The 15,264-nt window shown below is 42.9% G+C and overlaps 5 protein-coding genes across 5 annotated transcripts; all 5 read right to left on the bottom strand.

The window, feature by feature from the left end:
- Window positions 1-876: 876 nt before the first annotated feature.
- On the bottom strand, window positions 877-1,812 carry BDB00DRAFT_786882 (uncharacterized protein; the record flags this gene model as incomplete). The annotated part of the gene is made up of 2 exons (XM_053120647.1): window positions 877-1,110; window positions 1,453-1,812. 2 exons carry the CDS (start codon window positions 1,810-1,812, stop codon window positions 877-879), a joined length of 594 nt encoding a protein of 197 aa, XP_052981033.1.
- A 269-nt stretch (window positions 1,813-2,081) lies between these two features.
- BDB00DRAFT_786881 (uncharacterized protein) lies at window positions 2,082-3,073 on the bottom strand (the record flags this gene model as incomplete). The annotated part of the gene is made up of 4 exons (XM_053120646.1): window positions 2,082-2,218; window positions 2,310-2,448; window positions 2,478-2,770; window positions 3,064-3,073. The coding sequence occupies 4 exons, from the start codon at window positions 3,071-3,073 to the stop codon at window positions 2,082-2,084; spliced, it is 579 nt and encodes a 192-aa protein (XP_052981032.1).
- A 4,997-nt stretch (window positions 3,074-8,070) lies between these two features.
- Window positions 8,071-9,653, bottom strand: BDB00DRAFT_287996 (alpha/beta hydrolase fold-domain-containing protein). The gene is made up of 5 exons (XM_053116799.1): window positions 9,308-9,653; window positions 9,156-9,213; window positions 8,855-9,053; window positions 8,413-8,760; window positions 8,071-8,303 (listed from the first exon to the last, which is right to left on the bottom strand). Exons 1-5 carry the CDS (start codon window positions 9,565-9,567, stop codon window positions 8,206-8,208), a joined length of 963 nt encoding a protein of 320 aa, XP_052981031.1. The 5' UTR covers window positions 9,568-9,653; the 3' UTR covers window positions 8,071-8,205.
- An 87-nt stretch (window positions 9,654-9,740) lies between these two features.
- Window positions 9,741-10,485, bottom strand: BDB00DRAFT_761241 (putative lipase protein; the record flags this gene model as incomplete). The annotated part of the gene is made up of 2 exons (XM_053119253.1): window positions 9,741-10,192; window positions 10,311-10,485. Coding segments are annotated over 2 exons (627 nt in total), but the record flags the coding sequence as incomplete, so codon positions are not given.
- Window positions 10,486-11,521: 1,036 nt separating this feature from the next.
- BDB00DRAFT_973836 (PRP1 splicing factor, N-terminal-domain-containing protein) lies at window positions 11,522-15,046 on the bottom strand. Its single transcript, XM_053129891.1, has 3 exons — window positions 14,817-15,046; window positions 13,882-14,698; window positions 11,522-13,791 (listed from the first exon to the last, which is right to left on the bottom strand). Exons 1-3 carry the CDS (start codon window positions 14,948-14,950, stop codon window positions 12,019-12,021), a joined length of 2,724 nt encoding a protein of 907 aa, XP_052981029.1. The 5' UTR covers window positions 14,951-15,046; the 3' UTR covers window positions 11,522-12,018.
- Window positions 15,047-15,264: the final 218 nt, after the last annotated feature.

The following is a 15,264-nucleotide window of genomic DNA, read 5'->3' as shown; positions in this document are numbered from 1 at the left end:
ACCAACACCAACATCATCATCATCCTCATCCTCGTTGTCACAGCTATAATCAATACGATTATCATAATAAATTTCCAAGGCGTATATTAATCGAGCACAGAAAAAAACACACTTGGAGGGCTATTTTTTATGATGGTGAAAAGTTAGGAACACAGAACAGGGGCAGAAATAAGGGGATAGAAGCGGAAAATCAGCGTTGGAGAAGTGATAAAATCACACCCAAAGGTGCAAATTCATAAAAAAGGAAAATGCTACGCTCAAACTTACAAGTGATTGGCTAAAGCTGCAGTTTTGTTTGCTTCTAAGCAAAGTGCCAGGAGAATATTCGAGGCACACGGGTGTGGGAACCAGCGTGTGTGTGTGTGTGGGGGGGGGGGGAACACCCTTGGCATCTTGCTGTGACAAAACTCCCCCCCCCACCTTTTGCAAATTTCCATATCCAGCTGTGCTTTCTGATCCGACTCTTTCCCCATGAAAAAAATCACATTACAAATTGTTGGCATAGGGATAGAGTACTATAAGGATCGTAGGAAGCATACGGAACATAAGGAACATATGTAGAAAGTATCGGTGAAGAAAGAGATAAAAGACGCAAAACATTTAAAGAGGTATTACCTATAAAATGTAAGCAAGAGAAGGACAGGAAAAGAAAAGTGTGAATAAAAAAAATAAATGATAGTATAGAAAAGCAAGAGAAGGTACGAAAAACCTTACTTATCGGTGGGCTGGCAGGTATAGAAGATACCACAAGGCACCGAACTTGGAGATGTTGATGATCTTCAAACTGTTCACCATGCAATGAGTTTGCACATCAACGACTTCGTGTACATGAAGATCATCAGGATGGCGGGTGAGCTGCGATGCTTGTGGATCACGCTAGCAATTGGGACTGCCGATTGGATCTTTACGGGCATTGCAGTACACTGATTGCAAGATGAACTCTTCGTAGGAACCGTATGCGATACTGTCGTCAGCATAATCGAGATCCACGCGATACAAATCGAGAACAACCAAGATCAGTGGCACGATGGTCGATGGCAGCAGAACCACCAAGCAAGCCAGGTTTCGGGTGATACCATTTGCGGCAGTTCGAGTGGGATTGCACACCTCCTTTATGGCATGCGATGTTAGCGTGCTCTTTGTTGTCGGCTATGATCAAGTTGACTGGCGCGATCACCAACAACACGTCCTTGTTCGAGCCTAAAACAGAGCAGTCGTGCATGACGACACTCTTTTCAAGTTCCCCGTAAGTCTCCAGCAATGTATTCCATCATCTCTGTTGCTGACAAGCGGTTATGCACGCAAACCAAAAACGTGTTCTCTCGTTGGTTGCGTTCGTCCAAAGAAAAGGCAGCCGCAACCCAGCGACCAACTCTCTAATTTGTTCCACTTTTTGGAGCGATTTCCACTGGTGTCGTCGGTAAAAAAAAAATTGAGCGGCACCACACGTACACCTTCAATGGTTTTGCCAAGTGCTTGTGTGCGTTCCTGCACTCGACTACGGATACCAAAGACACCAGCGTCATCGTCGACTGGGTATGTATTAGCATCGCATACCAGCATGCCATAGTTGTTATACTGTGCGCGAAAATGTGGAAAATGCTGAAAGGTGTTGTTCTCATCAGAGAGAATACAGTCACCGATGGCAATGGATCGGATCAACGGCGCACCATGCATAGCGCACAAGAGAACGATAGCATTACTTCTCATGGCTGTAAAAGACGTGGTTTCGGCAATCCAGGCATTCGCCATTGTAACCCCATTCATAGTGTAGAAAGACACGATCTTGACGAGGAGAGGAGAGCTACTCATGTTAGCTCAAGGACGGAGCATCATGAAATCACCAACCCATATGTTTTGATTATTAGAGCTGATCATTGGATGCTGGAATAATGAGCAGTTCTTCCATTTGTCTCCTTGCGTCAAGGAAATGCGCTGGCCCTCAGTGTAGTCCGGTAGAGCGCTTAGCCGAGATGACATCTTCGGGTTAGCCACCATATGCTTGATAAGCTCGGATGGCTTATAAAGAGAAAGAGTGACTTCCTCCCTCGACCTTCTCATTTTGACCAAGGGCATTCCTTCTAGTCGACTCTTTCGTTTTCTGCACATGTGTCATCTCTATCTTTGGCTCTCTGGTTTCCGTATGCCACATAGCCCAATACTTTGACGGGGACCGTCAAATGCTCGTTCGTTTTGGCCAATTCGATGCCATCGGCAACTAGTTCGAGCGTACGCTTCTTCATCTCCAGAGACATTTAGCCGATCGTCAGCGTCAAAATACGCTCGAAGAAGAAAGTCAAGCTCGTTACGGTACGGAAAGAAATCGTTTCGATTGCTCTCCGTCATGGCAGACAAGTTAATGGTCGTCTGGTTGGCCAGTATGTTGCCCATGTCGACAGTTTCGTCAAACACACTGTCGTCAATGGATTGCTCCGAATCTTCAGCAGCCTGCATGTAAAAAAATAACTCATCAGTACTTTTGTATGCACAGTAACTCTGACAGCGAGGGTATCCAACTCGACATCTGACGCTACGTTGTCAGATCCGTCGACACCATATTCATTACGAAAATCAGACTCTCGGTCGTCATCATCGTCTTCAAAGTCATAGTCGCATTGGTCGTCGCAAAGAGGCTGCTCAGACTGCTGGGCAGAATCTAGTTCCATGGAAGTTGACTCTTGCGGAACAGCATTGAGTTGGTTTTGTTGTAGCCATCGCTGATGTCTTGCGCTTCTGAGATGGGCATCCGTGTTTGAGCTATATTTCAAAGCTACACCACAGCTTCAAGTAGCTGGACGAGCGCCTTTGCGACGAGGTTGCTTTTGCTTTTATTTGAGGGGAATTTGGATAACATTGTAGGTTTTCGAGGATGTACGTCGGAATAGGGTTATGTAAAAAAGGCACAGATTTTCAACGAGCGTCGTGGATTACTTTCCCAGAACACGCGTCAAAATTTTCAAAGTGCAAATGCACGTATTATAATTCAAGCATCATGTTAGTTGAAAAACTACCAACTATGACTTTCAAATCAATGTTTTTTTTTGATTTAAGCACTGAATATACCTTGGTTCATATTGACGTTTATTCGTCGTGTCATAATGTGAGTTTATAGTCTGCGTTTTCTTTCAAATGATCTTTTTTGCTTATCTTCTACCAATTCTTTTAATATCTCATATATAGAGCATTTTTTATTAACAAAAAACGTAAGCTTTTGATTGATAGCAAATTAGATAACGTACGAACACATATTAATTAACACTCTGTATAATAGGATGCACTGTCTCTACTCAGTCAGATATCATGGTAAGCTGGTTTCCATTATACCGGATAATGGCTCCATAATCTAAACCATGAAAACTGATGAAGCGTTTCTTCGCTAGATAAGTAATGTAAGTCGGCACAAGTTTGTCTTAGATAGAATGTAAAGTAGTGAAGCTGTTCAATATCATTGTTGGCTTGGCTGTACGGTCCAGCATCGTCACCAGCTATCGTTTTTTTGTATTCGTTGCAACGGTTGAGGGCGTTAAATAAGATGAAACTCTTCCTCCGTACCCAGTTACGTCCTCTCTAGCCCCCTTCTATAAAAGGAAATTTTTTACTTGATCTTTGTTTACTTTTCCAATTTCCATGTTCAAATTTGGAAACGGGGCACTTTGGGTGTGATGTAATGATAACAAAGATGCATGCACCCGCACGACAAGCTTGTTGCTCGTCACAAGGTTTCAGGGGTTGTGTGTGGTATGCATAAGCAGCCGTTTTAGCCACTCTTGATCAGCTGAACAGTTCCAAAATTGCAAAAATAACCTTATATGGTACATTACTCTCCTGTTCAGACGCATCGAAACAATATTTAAGGTTGCTAACACAAACTTAGTATAAGATGTTTCATGCTTTTGATTCAGTAACCGTGTAAATAAAACGTTTGATAACAACGATGTGAGGGATCTATTCTGTTTTTTTTTTTTTTTTTTCATATGGTATCCTCGCTATCAAAGACCCTGATAAGATGCTATCTTCTGTGTGAACATCAATGTCATAATAACCGTCGTTCATTTGATATTGTGATACGTCACTAATGGACCTACATAGTTTGCACAACAACGATATCGTCATAGTTCTGCATGTCAAGTGCAACGCTGTCGTTGTTGCCCGCGTATTGGGAACTACTGCTTAAAGGGCTAAATACACGTAGTACTCGTTCTGAATACCAGTAAGCTTAGCAAGCATTTGATAAAGCATCCATTTTTGATTATTGTTATTCTCGCAATGCATAGGAGAAAACCATGTTCAACAGCAGTAATTGCATGGCACTACTTTAGTCATTCCAAAGCAAACGTTGTTATCGTGAAAACTATCAGACAACTTGAGCTTTTACCGAATCAACAGTATCCTGTATGTCACATAATTAGTACTGCATACAATTTCCACTCAATAAAACCATCCACGAGTTCTATAATAGTAGTATAAAGAATGATCTTCGGTTAAAGTAGGAGAAACTCGGCTTACAATCACATGCAACGTGATGCTAGTTGAATTACTACAGCTGTCTTAACAGTGATTGTTGCTTTTTTATTTCTCTTTCTACTTACTGACATCAGCTATCACCGTGATCTCTCCATCTGTGCGATATATCAATCTTACACTACACGTGATTAAGGCTTGCATAATCACATTAGTTAGATTTAGTAAATTGTTGTTGTTAAGTACCGACATGTAGTCCACAAGCTACACCTTTATCGAACACATTGTTCTACTCACAAGCAACACCGTGGCCCGCAACATATTCAGAGCTTGGTAACTCATCTTTGCTACTGCACAGCCATTCTCAAACCATGTAGGTTGTTTCTACTACAATAGAGCAGGTTGCACATGGACATGGATATTCAATTTCGGCTCAATATTTTCAGCTGAGTCAATGATCCTTGTTTAGGGTCAGTAGATGTACAGAGGGCTATTACTACAAAGTTATCGGCGCTTGTCATATATATTTGAGTAATCATATAATCCACAAGCCCCATCTTTTATTTTTTTGCGAAAGTAGACAGTGAAGAAAGTGCGTAAAGAATGTTCAAGACATCATAGTATGTTATCATACTCGTCTATTTGTATGAGAAATGTTATACTTCTCTCACCCCTGTAGCAACCATCCGCTAAAAACTTATAAGCCTCATTTACTGTATTTTACATTCAAGCTATTATAAAATGTTCTGGACAAAGTGGGGAATTTCTGTCGAACTTGAACAGCATGATAGCTAGTGATATCGGCTATCTGAACTTTAAAGTTGTTAAAACTCATATATTGGCTCTATCAGCTATTTTCCTGGCATGAGAATTCATTGTTTAATACTATCATTACTTGTATCTCTTTCCTAAATCAAAGTAGTAGATGAAATTAAGAAAAATAATATTTAGAAGCATGATGGCAATGTTCTAGGATTGAATGGCGGCACCTCTCTATTATTTTCCCTCGAATTCTGGCTGCGATCAAGGTTGGGTCCCACTGTATCTCCTGGCATAAGGATTAGTATTCGATTTGATTCTTAGAACGGATACGAATTCACAGACACTCCATCGACCTTGTTTATTATAGCACAACAGTCCCCTCTGAGTACTTAATGATTATCAAGCATAGCCATGAAGATGCCAAAAAGCGACGAGTTCATGAATGTCGTATTATGTGATTATCAAGTCTGCCAAATCTCATTTTAAAAATGACGCTCTCTTTTACTAATCTGGGTGAGGAAATATATACAATAAAGTGGGATGAACGAGTGAAAGCGAGAAAAGTATAAAAGGACAATCGTTGATTTACTTGATGGGTTCCAAATCAGCAGCACACATCTTCAAAAGATCGGCCGTCTTTTTACCTACGTTTGCCATATCCTTTGCGACAGCCTGCCAGTGCTCGCCATGGTGCGGCTCAGCGGCCACGCATCGTCTAATAACCAGTTCCTGCTGTTCTTCCGTGCCATGCTGCAGCTCAAATTTGTACCACCATGCAAACGAGTCGCCCTGATCGAGGTCAATCTGCACTGCTTTCTGGAACCAATTGCGCGCCTTTTCGATCTTACGGTCGGTCCAGAACAAAAGGGCAACGGTGGTGACGAACGGGTTGCCATGGTAACGAAGTCGCACGAACGCCGCAGCAGTCTGTTTAGGTAAATCTTACGCAGGGCTGCGGTGATGAATCCATTGATCAAAGACAGGTTCTTTTACATCACCACAAGGCAGCGGCATCAGTCAATTTTTATCAGAAAAACAACCCGTAAGAAGATCCTCCTGCTCTTTTAATGTGCTCATCGTTCTTTCTTGGATCACAAGCACTGTGTGTAACAGGATCGACATGCTTCCTTATTTGGCACATTGTCGCGAGAGCATCTTTCACTGGTGCTTAGGGGCATATGGGGAAGTCGATTTTCAACCACACTTAAACCATTATGCTTAATTTAATACATGTGAGCCCAAGCCGATTCTTCTTTGATGGCACAAAACCCTTTGCCTTAAGAATAATCACACAAAACGTAGATGTTGCTAGCACTGCTGACAATTGGTTTGTTAAAGTTGACAGACTCTGATAGACTCGCTAAGATTATATGTGAGTCCGCTAGCAAAAGCTGGTCCGCTTGCAAATGTTGGACTCGCCCAAAAAAAATAATATAGCGAGTAAGCTGGACTTGCTCCAGATGCTATATTATTGTCATTTTCTTTTTTTTGTGTAAAAAGTGGGGAACGAATGGGAAAAGAAACTGATCATTCTTAAAAGAACTTTCAGCTCCCCACTCCTACTTCGAAAAGTAGAAGCACGATGTCAACCCGGCGATAGCTCGAAGGCCCCCGACACAGTTGGAATACCACTGCTGGCTTTATTCACCGCATCCAATTCGTTGAGAAACTTTTTTTTCGCAGCGAATGGCACAATTTATGGGCAACGTCCGCTATTGAAGCGACTTGTGGGTCAATTTTCAAATTTCGCTTGCATCGCTTTAACCCCAATAGAGGCCCTTCCTGTCATGACTATTCGTTGACCTCTACTCAATCCCTCAACAACTTTATCGTCAATCATCACCCAACTTATCAACCTTCATAAATATAAATGTAATCACTCGACTTGTTCCTTGTTCCTTTCTCATCATCTGGTCTCCCTGACCTTCCGATATTCTTCTTGCCTTGACCTAGATTCATCTCTCCTCTGTCTTTGGCTTGTCTTGTTTTGTCGTCGCTTCCGGCTCACTTTATGACGCATGCCCGTAACACTAATTCAAGTGCCCGTGTATGATCCAGCCTTCGGATAAAGCTCTTCCAAGTGCATGTCAACTGCAAGATTGTGTGAGAACAATGAGTCTGTTTGTAAGGGATTCTCTCACTCTGTAACCTTTAACTACCAAGAATAACTTTACCACAATACAAGCCTTTTTTTATTAGTATATGTACAATATCAAAACTGACAATTACGTTAAACACACAATCTGAAACCTGGTTGAAAAACTAGGGCACATCGGTGTGCTTCTATGGGTAAATCTATCATAAGCGTTGGCTATCCAATTTGTCACTGGGGATTCTGCGAGATGATTGTTTTTCATAGGCAAGACGTTTTTACCAGACAGCAGTGAGAGGTCGAACCTACGACCGTTTGAGCATGCTCAGAAAGGCTTCCCGAAATGGTGTGGAAATTCTTTCACAGTTTTGCGCTAGCCTTGTTAGGGTCGTCCATCGTCTCTTCATTTGGTGTATCTTTATCTATTATGTATATGAAGAAAAGGTTAATTCGGCCCGGTAAATGTATTTGACAGCAGGCAATGTACAATGTGAATTATGTGATTCAACATCAGAATCAAGTAGTGTAGAATATGTCGATACGGCCAGGTATATGTATCGGACAATAGGCTACATAAAGTACATGACCGTTAGAGTGACAATTTTCTTGAGTGTTGGTTAATCCATGTAACATCAAGATCTGTTTGGATAAAGAATCTGTACATGGCAGTTTGACCTAGCTTTCGTTAACTTTCACAATCCCTGGTTTCCATGAATTTGAAGAATGAAATATTAGGGGAACCACTGTATAAATGTATGGGACAACAAACGATTCAACAGTAAAAATGCATAAAAGGTTATGCTGCTGCTGCATGGGAAATTTTATTATAATATGTTACACAATATCACCGACGATTACATTGCTCAGAGAAACATTCGCATAATAGTACTTCACTTTTTCTCAAAAGCTTCACTCAGTTGATTGGTAATCATGGCCATGGTTTGTTTATACGCCGGTGTATCAACAGGAACAGTAGCATATCCATGAACTGTTTTTAAGCACATACAAGAAGGAACCATGAGTAATCACAATCCACCACTGTAGTAGTAAGGTAACAAAGAGAAGAAGCATGCTTCAACATAGAGTATAATACGTACTTGCGCCAATGACCCGAACAGTGGCATTAGGTACTCCAGCATTGGTCAATCGACGAGCATAGTCTTCACCTTCATCACGCAAAATGTCTGCTTCTGCGGTGAAAATTAGAGCTGGTGGGAGTCCTTGAAGCTCCTCGGTGGTCGCCAACATTGGGAATCCGATCTTTGTCTTCTCACAGTCATTCCAATACGCCTTATCAAAGAATATAGCGTCTTCGTTTTTCAAATAGTAGTCGCCGCCGCCAAAAAGCTTTGCAGATTCGTACTTGTCGCGCGAAGCTGCTGTCGCGGGATAAAGTAATATCTGAGCTTTGATAGCGCTTGGTAGACCACGTTCTTTGGCCATCACTAAGAACGGTAAAAGTGTCCTTCTTTAGCTTTGCATTTTGTCACTTTTGTCTTTTCAATCTTTCGTATCCTTAATATACATAGTAATGCATACATGGAATGACTGCAGATAGATTGCCTCCTGCTGAGTCGCCGCAGACAGCAAGACGGCTTACGTCAACATTTATGGAGTCGCCATTTTCAACAACCCAAGAGAGCGCTGCAAATGCGTTTTCATGAGCTGCGGGATACTTGGACTCTGGAGCGAGTGGGTAGTCAACGAATACAACCGCTACATTGTTCCTCACACAAATCTGGTTGTAGGAGCCAGCCATTAGTATTCCTCTTGTGATATTCAATAGAAGCGGTGTGTAATCATACATGTGAATTTTCCATTTCTTAAAGTACGAACTTACATCTTTAACTAGTTTGCCATGAGTATATTTGCTACCGAAAACCCAACCGCCGCCGTGACTTTTGAATTGATGTCAAAAAGAAACAGGTTTAGTATTGTTTAAACCTCCCAGAGAAGAGGATATTGAAGGTCAATAAGAATGTTTGAACTCACTAGAATACGACAGCAGGGAGAATTTCATTCTCGGTTCCTGGTGGCCGGAAAAGAGTCAAACGGACATCAATGCTATTGTGAACGACGACCTTATCTTCCTCGATAACCTCGGGCAAGTTTTTGACTCCTTTCAAGCGCTGGTTAGCAGCCTCGCGAAAGGCGGGAAGAGGTATAGATCCGTCGCTAAATTTTGGGTTGTGCTTTGCCTGTTCACAGAACGCAGCATAAACCGGGTCGAGTGCAACTTCTACAGGTGCCATGCTGTTTTTGTATGTAGCTGTCGCTGTGTCTTGTGTAGGGAGATTGAAGAAGAAGAAAAGTGCAAAAAGACAAAAATAGGCGAAAGATCTTTAAATTTTTATATGCATGTGTGAGGGTGCATAAAAAGAGACTTTATTCCCGCGGTATTACAAATTGTATATCTTGAAGGCTTTCAAAGGTTCGCACGCGTCCCCCAAAACTTTTGCAAAGTCTCCACGGTTTGATCAACAACCCATGAAGCGAGAGGGCTCAAGTTGCCAACGTTGAATACACCGTGAATCAAGCCCAGCACGCGCACGGCAGTGACTTGAACACCAGCAGCCACAAGCTTCCGAGCATACGCCTCACCTTCATCACGCAATACATCGGCTTCTGCCGTCATGACAAAAGCTGGTGGCAATCCCTTCAAATCCTCGTCCGAAGCATGTAAAGGTGCTGCGGTAATGTCGCGACGATCCTTTTCTTCGGGAACATACTGATTCCAGAACCACTCCATCATCTTGCGCGTCAAGTAATAGCCCTCTTGGAACTGATTGTACGAGCCAGTGGAAAAGTTGGCATCGGTCACGGGATAGTAAAGTACTTGGTATTTGATGGCATTAAGACCGCGTTTCTTGTCGAGCACTAGAAACAAGGCGTAGCAAGAATGGGGTTCAATGCAACGTCATATGAGCCAACTATTTCTAGAGCATAATGGTTCAAAGATGGGGGGAAAACAAAAGAAGTGTGGAATAAAGCGTACTTGATAAGACAGTAGTGAGATTACCGCCAGCGCTATCACCTGCAACGACCAGCTTGCTCGTGTCGACATTGATGGAGGCACCGTTTTTAGCAATCCATTCAAGGGTATCATAGCATTCTTCCAAGGCAACAGGATGACGCACTTCGGGGGCTAGTGAGTAGTTTACGAAAATGACAACGGCGTTGGCACGGACAGTGAGCTACACATATGAATGATATGTTAGCGTGAGTGCGCTAACGTTGTTGTGGATACAAAAATCGATGAGAATGCATTACCTCGTAGCGGACTGGTTTGGTAATTCAATTCACTACCTAAAACCCATCCTCCGCCGTGCCTGTATATTATATGTGTTAGTTTTAGTAGTATAAAGAATGATCTTCGGTTAAAGTAGGAGAAACTCGGCTTACCATCACATGCAACGTGATGCTACTTGAATTACTACAGCTGTCTTAACAGTGATTGTTGCTTTTTTATTTCTCTTTCTACTTACTGACATCAGCTATCACCGTGATCTCTCCATCTATGCGATATATCAATCTTACACTACACGTGATTAAGGCTTGCATAATCACATTAGTTAGATTTAGTAAATTGTTGTTGTCAAGTACCGACATGTAGTCCACAAGCTACACCTTTATCGAACACATTGTTCTACTCACAAGCAACACCGTGGCCCGCAACATATTCAGAGTTTGGTAACTCATCTTTGCTACTGCACAGCCATTCTCAAACCATGTAGGTCGTTTCTACTACAATAGAGCAGGTTGCACATGGACATTGATATTCAATTTCGGCTCAATATTTTCAGCTGAGTCAATGATCCTTGTTTAGGGTCAGTAGATGTACAGAGGGCTATTACTACAAAGTTATCGGCGCTTGTTATATATTTGAGTAATCATATAATCCACAAGCCCCATCTTTTATTTTTTTGCGAAGTAGACAGTGAAGAAAGTGCGTAAAGAATGTTCAAGACATCATAGTATGTTATCATACTCGTCTATTTGTATGAGAAATGTTATACTTCTCTCACCCCTGTAGCAACCATCCGCTAAAAACTTCTAAGCCTCATTTACTGTATTCTACATTTAAGCTATTATAAAATGTTCTGGATAAAGTGGGGAATTTCTGTCGAACTTGAACAGCATGATAGCTAGTGATATTGGCTATCTGAACTTTAAAAGTTGTTAAAACTCATATATTGGCTCTATCAGCTATTTTCCTGGCATGAGAATTCATTGTTTGATACTATCATTACTTGTATCTCTTTCCTAAATCAAAAGTAGTAGATGAAATTAAGAAAAATATTATTTAGAAGCATGATGGCAGTGTTCTAGGATTGAAAGGCGGCACCTCTCTATTATTTTCCCTCGAATTCTGGCTGCGATCCAGGTTGGGTCCCACTGTATCTCCTGGCATAAGGATTAGTATTCGATTTGATTCTTAGAACGGATACGAATTCACAGACACTCCATCGACCTTGTTTATTATAGCACAACAGTCCCCTCTGAGTATTTAATGATTATCAAGCATAGCCATGAAGATGCCAAAAAGCGACGAGTTCATGAATGTCGTATTATGTGATTATTAAGTCTGCCAAATCTCATTTTAAAAATGACGCTCTCTTTTACTAATTTGGGTGAGGAAATATATACAATAAAGTGGGATGAACGAGTGAAAGCGAGAAAAGTATAAAAGGACAATCGTTGATTTACTTGATGGGTTCCAAATCAGCAGCACACATCTTCAAAAGATCGGCCGTCTTTTTACCTACGTTTGCCATATCCTTTGCGACAGCCTGCCAGTGCTCGCCATGGTGCGGCTCAGCGGCCACGCATCGTCTAATAACCAGTTCCTGCTGTTCTTCCGTGCCATGCTGCAGCTCAAATTTGTACCACCATGCAAACGAGTCGCCCTGATCAAGGTCAATCTGCACTGCTTTCTGGAACCAATTGCGCGCCTTTTCGATCTTACGGTCGGTCCAGAACAAAAGGGCAACGGTGGTGACGACAATGGGATCGTGTTCACACTTTTTCAGAGCATCCACACTTCGTGCCTTACGCTGTGGTCGTGCTTCTAGGTAAATGACTTCGCGCCACAAGGCACCTGATGTTGGACATTCTTGCAGTGCTTTGGCAGACATGGCCTTGGCAGCACCTGTATTCTTGGCTCTGATTTCGATACGGATACCTTCGATCCACAATTCGGCTGTTTTGGGATTCGTGTATCGAGCCTTCTCCAACGTCGAACGCGCTTTGGTCACCATGCCCAGTTTCTCTTCCAGTTTTGCCAGCAGAATCCACAAAATAATGCTCTTGGGACAGTTCTTGACTGCTTTGTTGTATGTTTCTCTGGCCTCGCTCGTTTTGCCCAATGCCTCGTCTTGAATCTGACCCTTGATTGCCCATAACTTGTCGAACGTGGGGAACTTTTTCAAACCCTCTTCCAAAAGTTGCATGCATCCGTCATAGTTCTTAAGTTGTCGCTCAAGTTGTGCTGATTTCATCCATACGCGCTCGGTACCAGACTCCTTACGCGCCAATTCGAGCAATTTGCGTGCACGCTCGTACTCGTTGCTTTCGCTTTCCACCTTGACGGCAGCAAGCCAAATCTGTTCGCTGTTGGGATTGGCACGGAAAGCTTCTTCCAGAATCGCACGTGCACCTTGTACATCGTCTGCCAGCCATTTCTCCTTGGCGCCCATGAGCCAGAGAACTTCGGCTTGAGGACAGTATCGGACAGCGCGTTGCAGCAATTCTTCCAAGCTCCGAGCAGTACCATGACTCTTTTCCAAAAACGCAGCCTGTTTCCAGATCGACTGTTTTGCAGGGAACACCTTGAGTGCATGGGCATAAATGGCGCGGGCAGTCTCGATCGATCCATGTGCGACACAAGCCTCGGCGTCTTCCATCCAGGTGTCCTTTCGATCCTCATCTTCCAAGTTCAAGCCAATCGTTGCCGAAACAATGGCTTGGCACGTCAATACCGATCCGTTCTTTTCACACTTTTCAGCCTCCTTAAGCCACTGCTCGCGATCCAGCACAGCACCTGTCTGCGACAATGCGATAGCAGCCTTCTGAATGACTAATTCGACTCTGCTTGGTGTACCGTGCTCTTCTTCCAATCGAGCTGCTGCAATCCAGATTTCGTGACTCGTAGGGATTGCTCGTCGTGCCTTGTTGAGCACCGCTTGTGCGTTCTTGTATGTTTCTAAGCGTGCCAGTGCGAGCCATAATTCCACACTAAGAGGAACAAGTTCGATAGCACGCGATAACAACACTTTGGCATCGTCTGGGTTTTCTTCCATGTTGACAGCTGCGCGCCACAATTTCACAGAGTTGGGGATAAATTCAAGTGCACGTCGCAGTACTCGTTTTTGTGCTTTGTTTTCGGTTTCCAGATCAACTGCCTTAAGCCAGATCTTGACGGACTGTGGTATATGTCGTACAGCATCGGCGAGAATAATCTTTGCATTTTCTGTAGTCTATTTTAAAGAAAACGCATTGGACAAGTGTCATCGTGGTTAGACAGAACTGCACCATCCAATAACATATAAGATAATTGATAAACTTACATTCAAACTGGCATTTTCTAACCATACGTCTTCGTTTTGTGGGCAGTGCTCACAGCCCTTTGCAATGATACTGCGTGCCTGAACAATTCTTCCAGCTTCCTTTTCCAAACGGGCAGCAGCCATCCAACCAGGTGCATATTTAGGATTCGACGTCGTCATGGAACTAAAAAGCAAGCGTGCCTTTTTGATATCGCCAATTTCAGCAGCACTTCGTAGTGCAATACTGTTCAAATCTGTCAAATAGCCCTTGGGATCGACCGTCGTCTGACCTGACACCGAATCCGATACCTGATCCAATTTCAAGCCAAGCACCTTGTCTCTTGCCTGACCGATTTCTCTAAAGTTGGTCATCATGCCATCCGATGGTGTTTCCGAACCACTGTCATCAGCACTGATCGTCGTCTCATATTGTGATTTATCGCGAGCAGCTGCCAGAATTGTATCGGGTAAAGGTGTAAATCGTTCTGGCATTTTGTTCCGTTTACGATTCTTGCCGACCAAATCACCCACTTCTGGAATAGCTGCCCATTCGGTTTCGTCAACCGAGGACAGTTGTCGTTTTAAATCAGCAAATTGCTGCGAGATTTTGGGTCGTTCTCGTCGGTATCGCGCTAATTCTTCTCGTTCGCGCGCCTCACGTCGTGATCTGCGTCGTTCATCCATGCGATTGGCGACTTCTTCGTAAACTCGATCGGCTTCTTCGTCTTCGGCATCATATGGCCCGCTGGAGAACAGGGCTACTTCATTATCTGGATCTTGAAATCGTTCATCGTCTTCATCGTTGCCGCCTTCTTTTGCTGCACCTTGTTTGGCATCGCTATCGTATAAATTTAGAGATAATATGCGTATAGTGTTAGCAACTCACTCAAAAATATAAAATATTTACTTTGCTACAGATCAATGGGGGGGAAGTTAAAAGAAAACTTTCGACTTACCCTCCGACATCACCAGTTTCTCTTGCAGGACCAATATCTGATCGTGTGGTGAATCCAGTAGCACCACGACCTAAACCAGCGACATAGTTAGGAGGTGCAGGCTTTCCAATGAATTCCTTAGTAACTCCAAACATGATTCCTTTCGGTGTTGGTGATTCAAAAATAAGAAAGAAAGCTGTCGAAGCAAAAGAAGGGAATTGACTCTTGTCGCGCTGAGTATAAATTCGAAAGTTCCTGGTCCCACACTCAAGTGGATGTTTCGCAGCAGCAATTTATATCAATCGTTAAATCCGACATGAATATCTTTAATGATGAGGATTTCGTAAGCTTGAGTCATGCCAAAGTGGGCTTGCACAAGGAGCTATAATGTGCTGGCCAGAACCAAGGTAGTAGCAGCACAGTAGGTCGTCAAACTCTCTTTTGATCCAAATCATCGCGACAATAAATG

This window comes from Zychaea mexicana (genome assembly GCF_025766255.1).
Source record: "Zychaea mexicana strain RSA 1403 chromosome Unknown BDB00scaffold_25, whole genome shotgun sequence".
In the NCBI taxonomy this organism is placed as follows: Eukaryota; Fungi; Mucoromycota; class Mucoromycetes; order Mucorales; family Lichtheimiaceae; genus Zychaea; species Zychaea mexicana.
The sequence above is the reverse complement of the archived record's forward strand: the minus strand, read 5'-3'. Positions and strand labels throughout refer to the sequence as shown.

Bases quoted from the DNA above. Each gene is read 5' to 3' on its own strand.
- BDB00DRAFT_287996 (XM_053116799.1), bottom strand. From the start codon at position 9,567: ATGGCACCTGTAGAAGTTGCACTCGACCCGGTTTATGCTGCGTTCTGT. The intron at 8,761-8,854 runs GTATGCATTACT...TACCGTTCTTAG, and splicing joins TCTATCTGCAGTCATTCCAT to TGATGGCCAAAGAACGTGGT. The intron at 8,304-8,412 runs GTACGTATTATA...GCTTAAAAACAG, and splicing joins TGTTCGGGTCATTGGCGCAA to TTCATGGATATGCTACTGTT.
- BDB00DRAFT_973836 (XM_053129891.1), bottom strand. From the start codon at position 14,950: ATGTTTGGAGTTACTAAGGAATTCATTGGAAAGCCTGCACCTCCTAAC. The intron at 14,699-14,816 runs GTAAGTCGAAAG...TTTATACGATAG, and splicing joins GAAACTGGTGATGTCGGAGG to CGATGCCAAACAAGGTGCAG. The intron at 13,792-13,881 runs GTAAGTTTATCA...TCTTTAAAATAG, and splicing joins TAGAAAATGCCAGTTTGAAT to ACTACAGAAAATGCAAAGAT.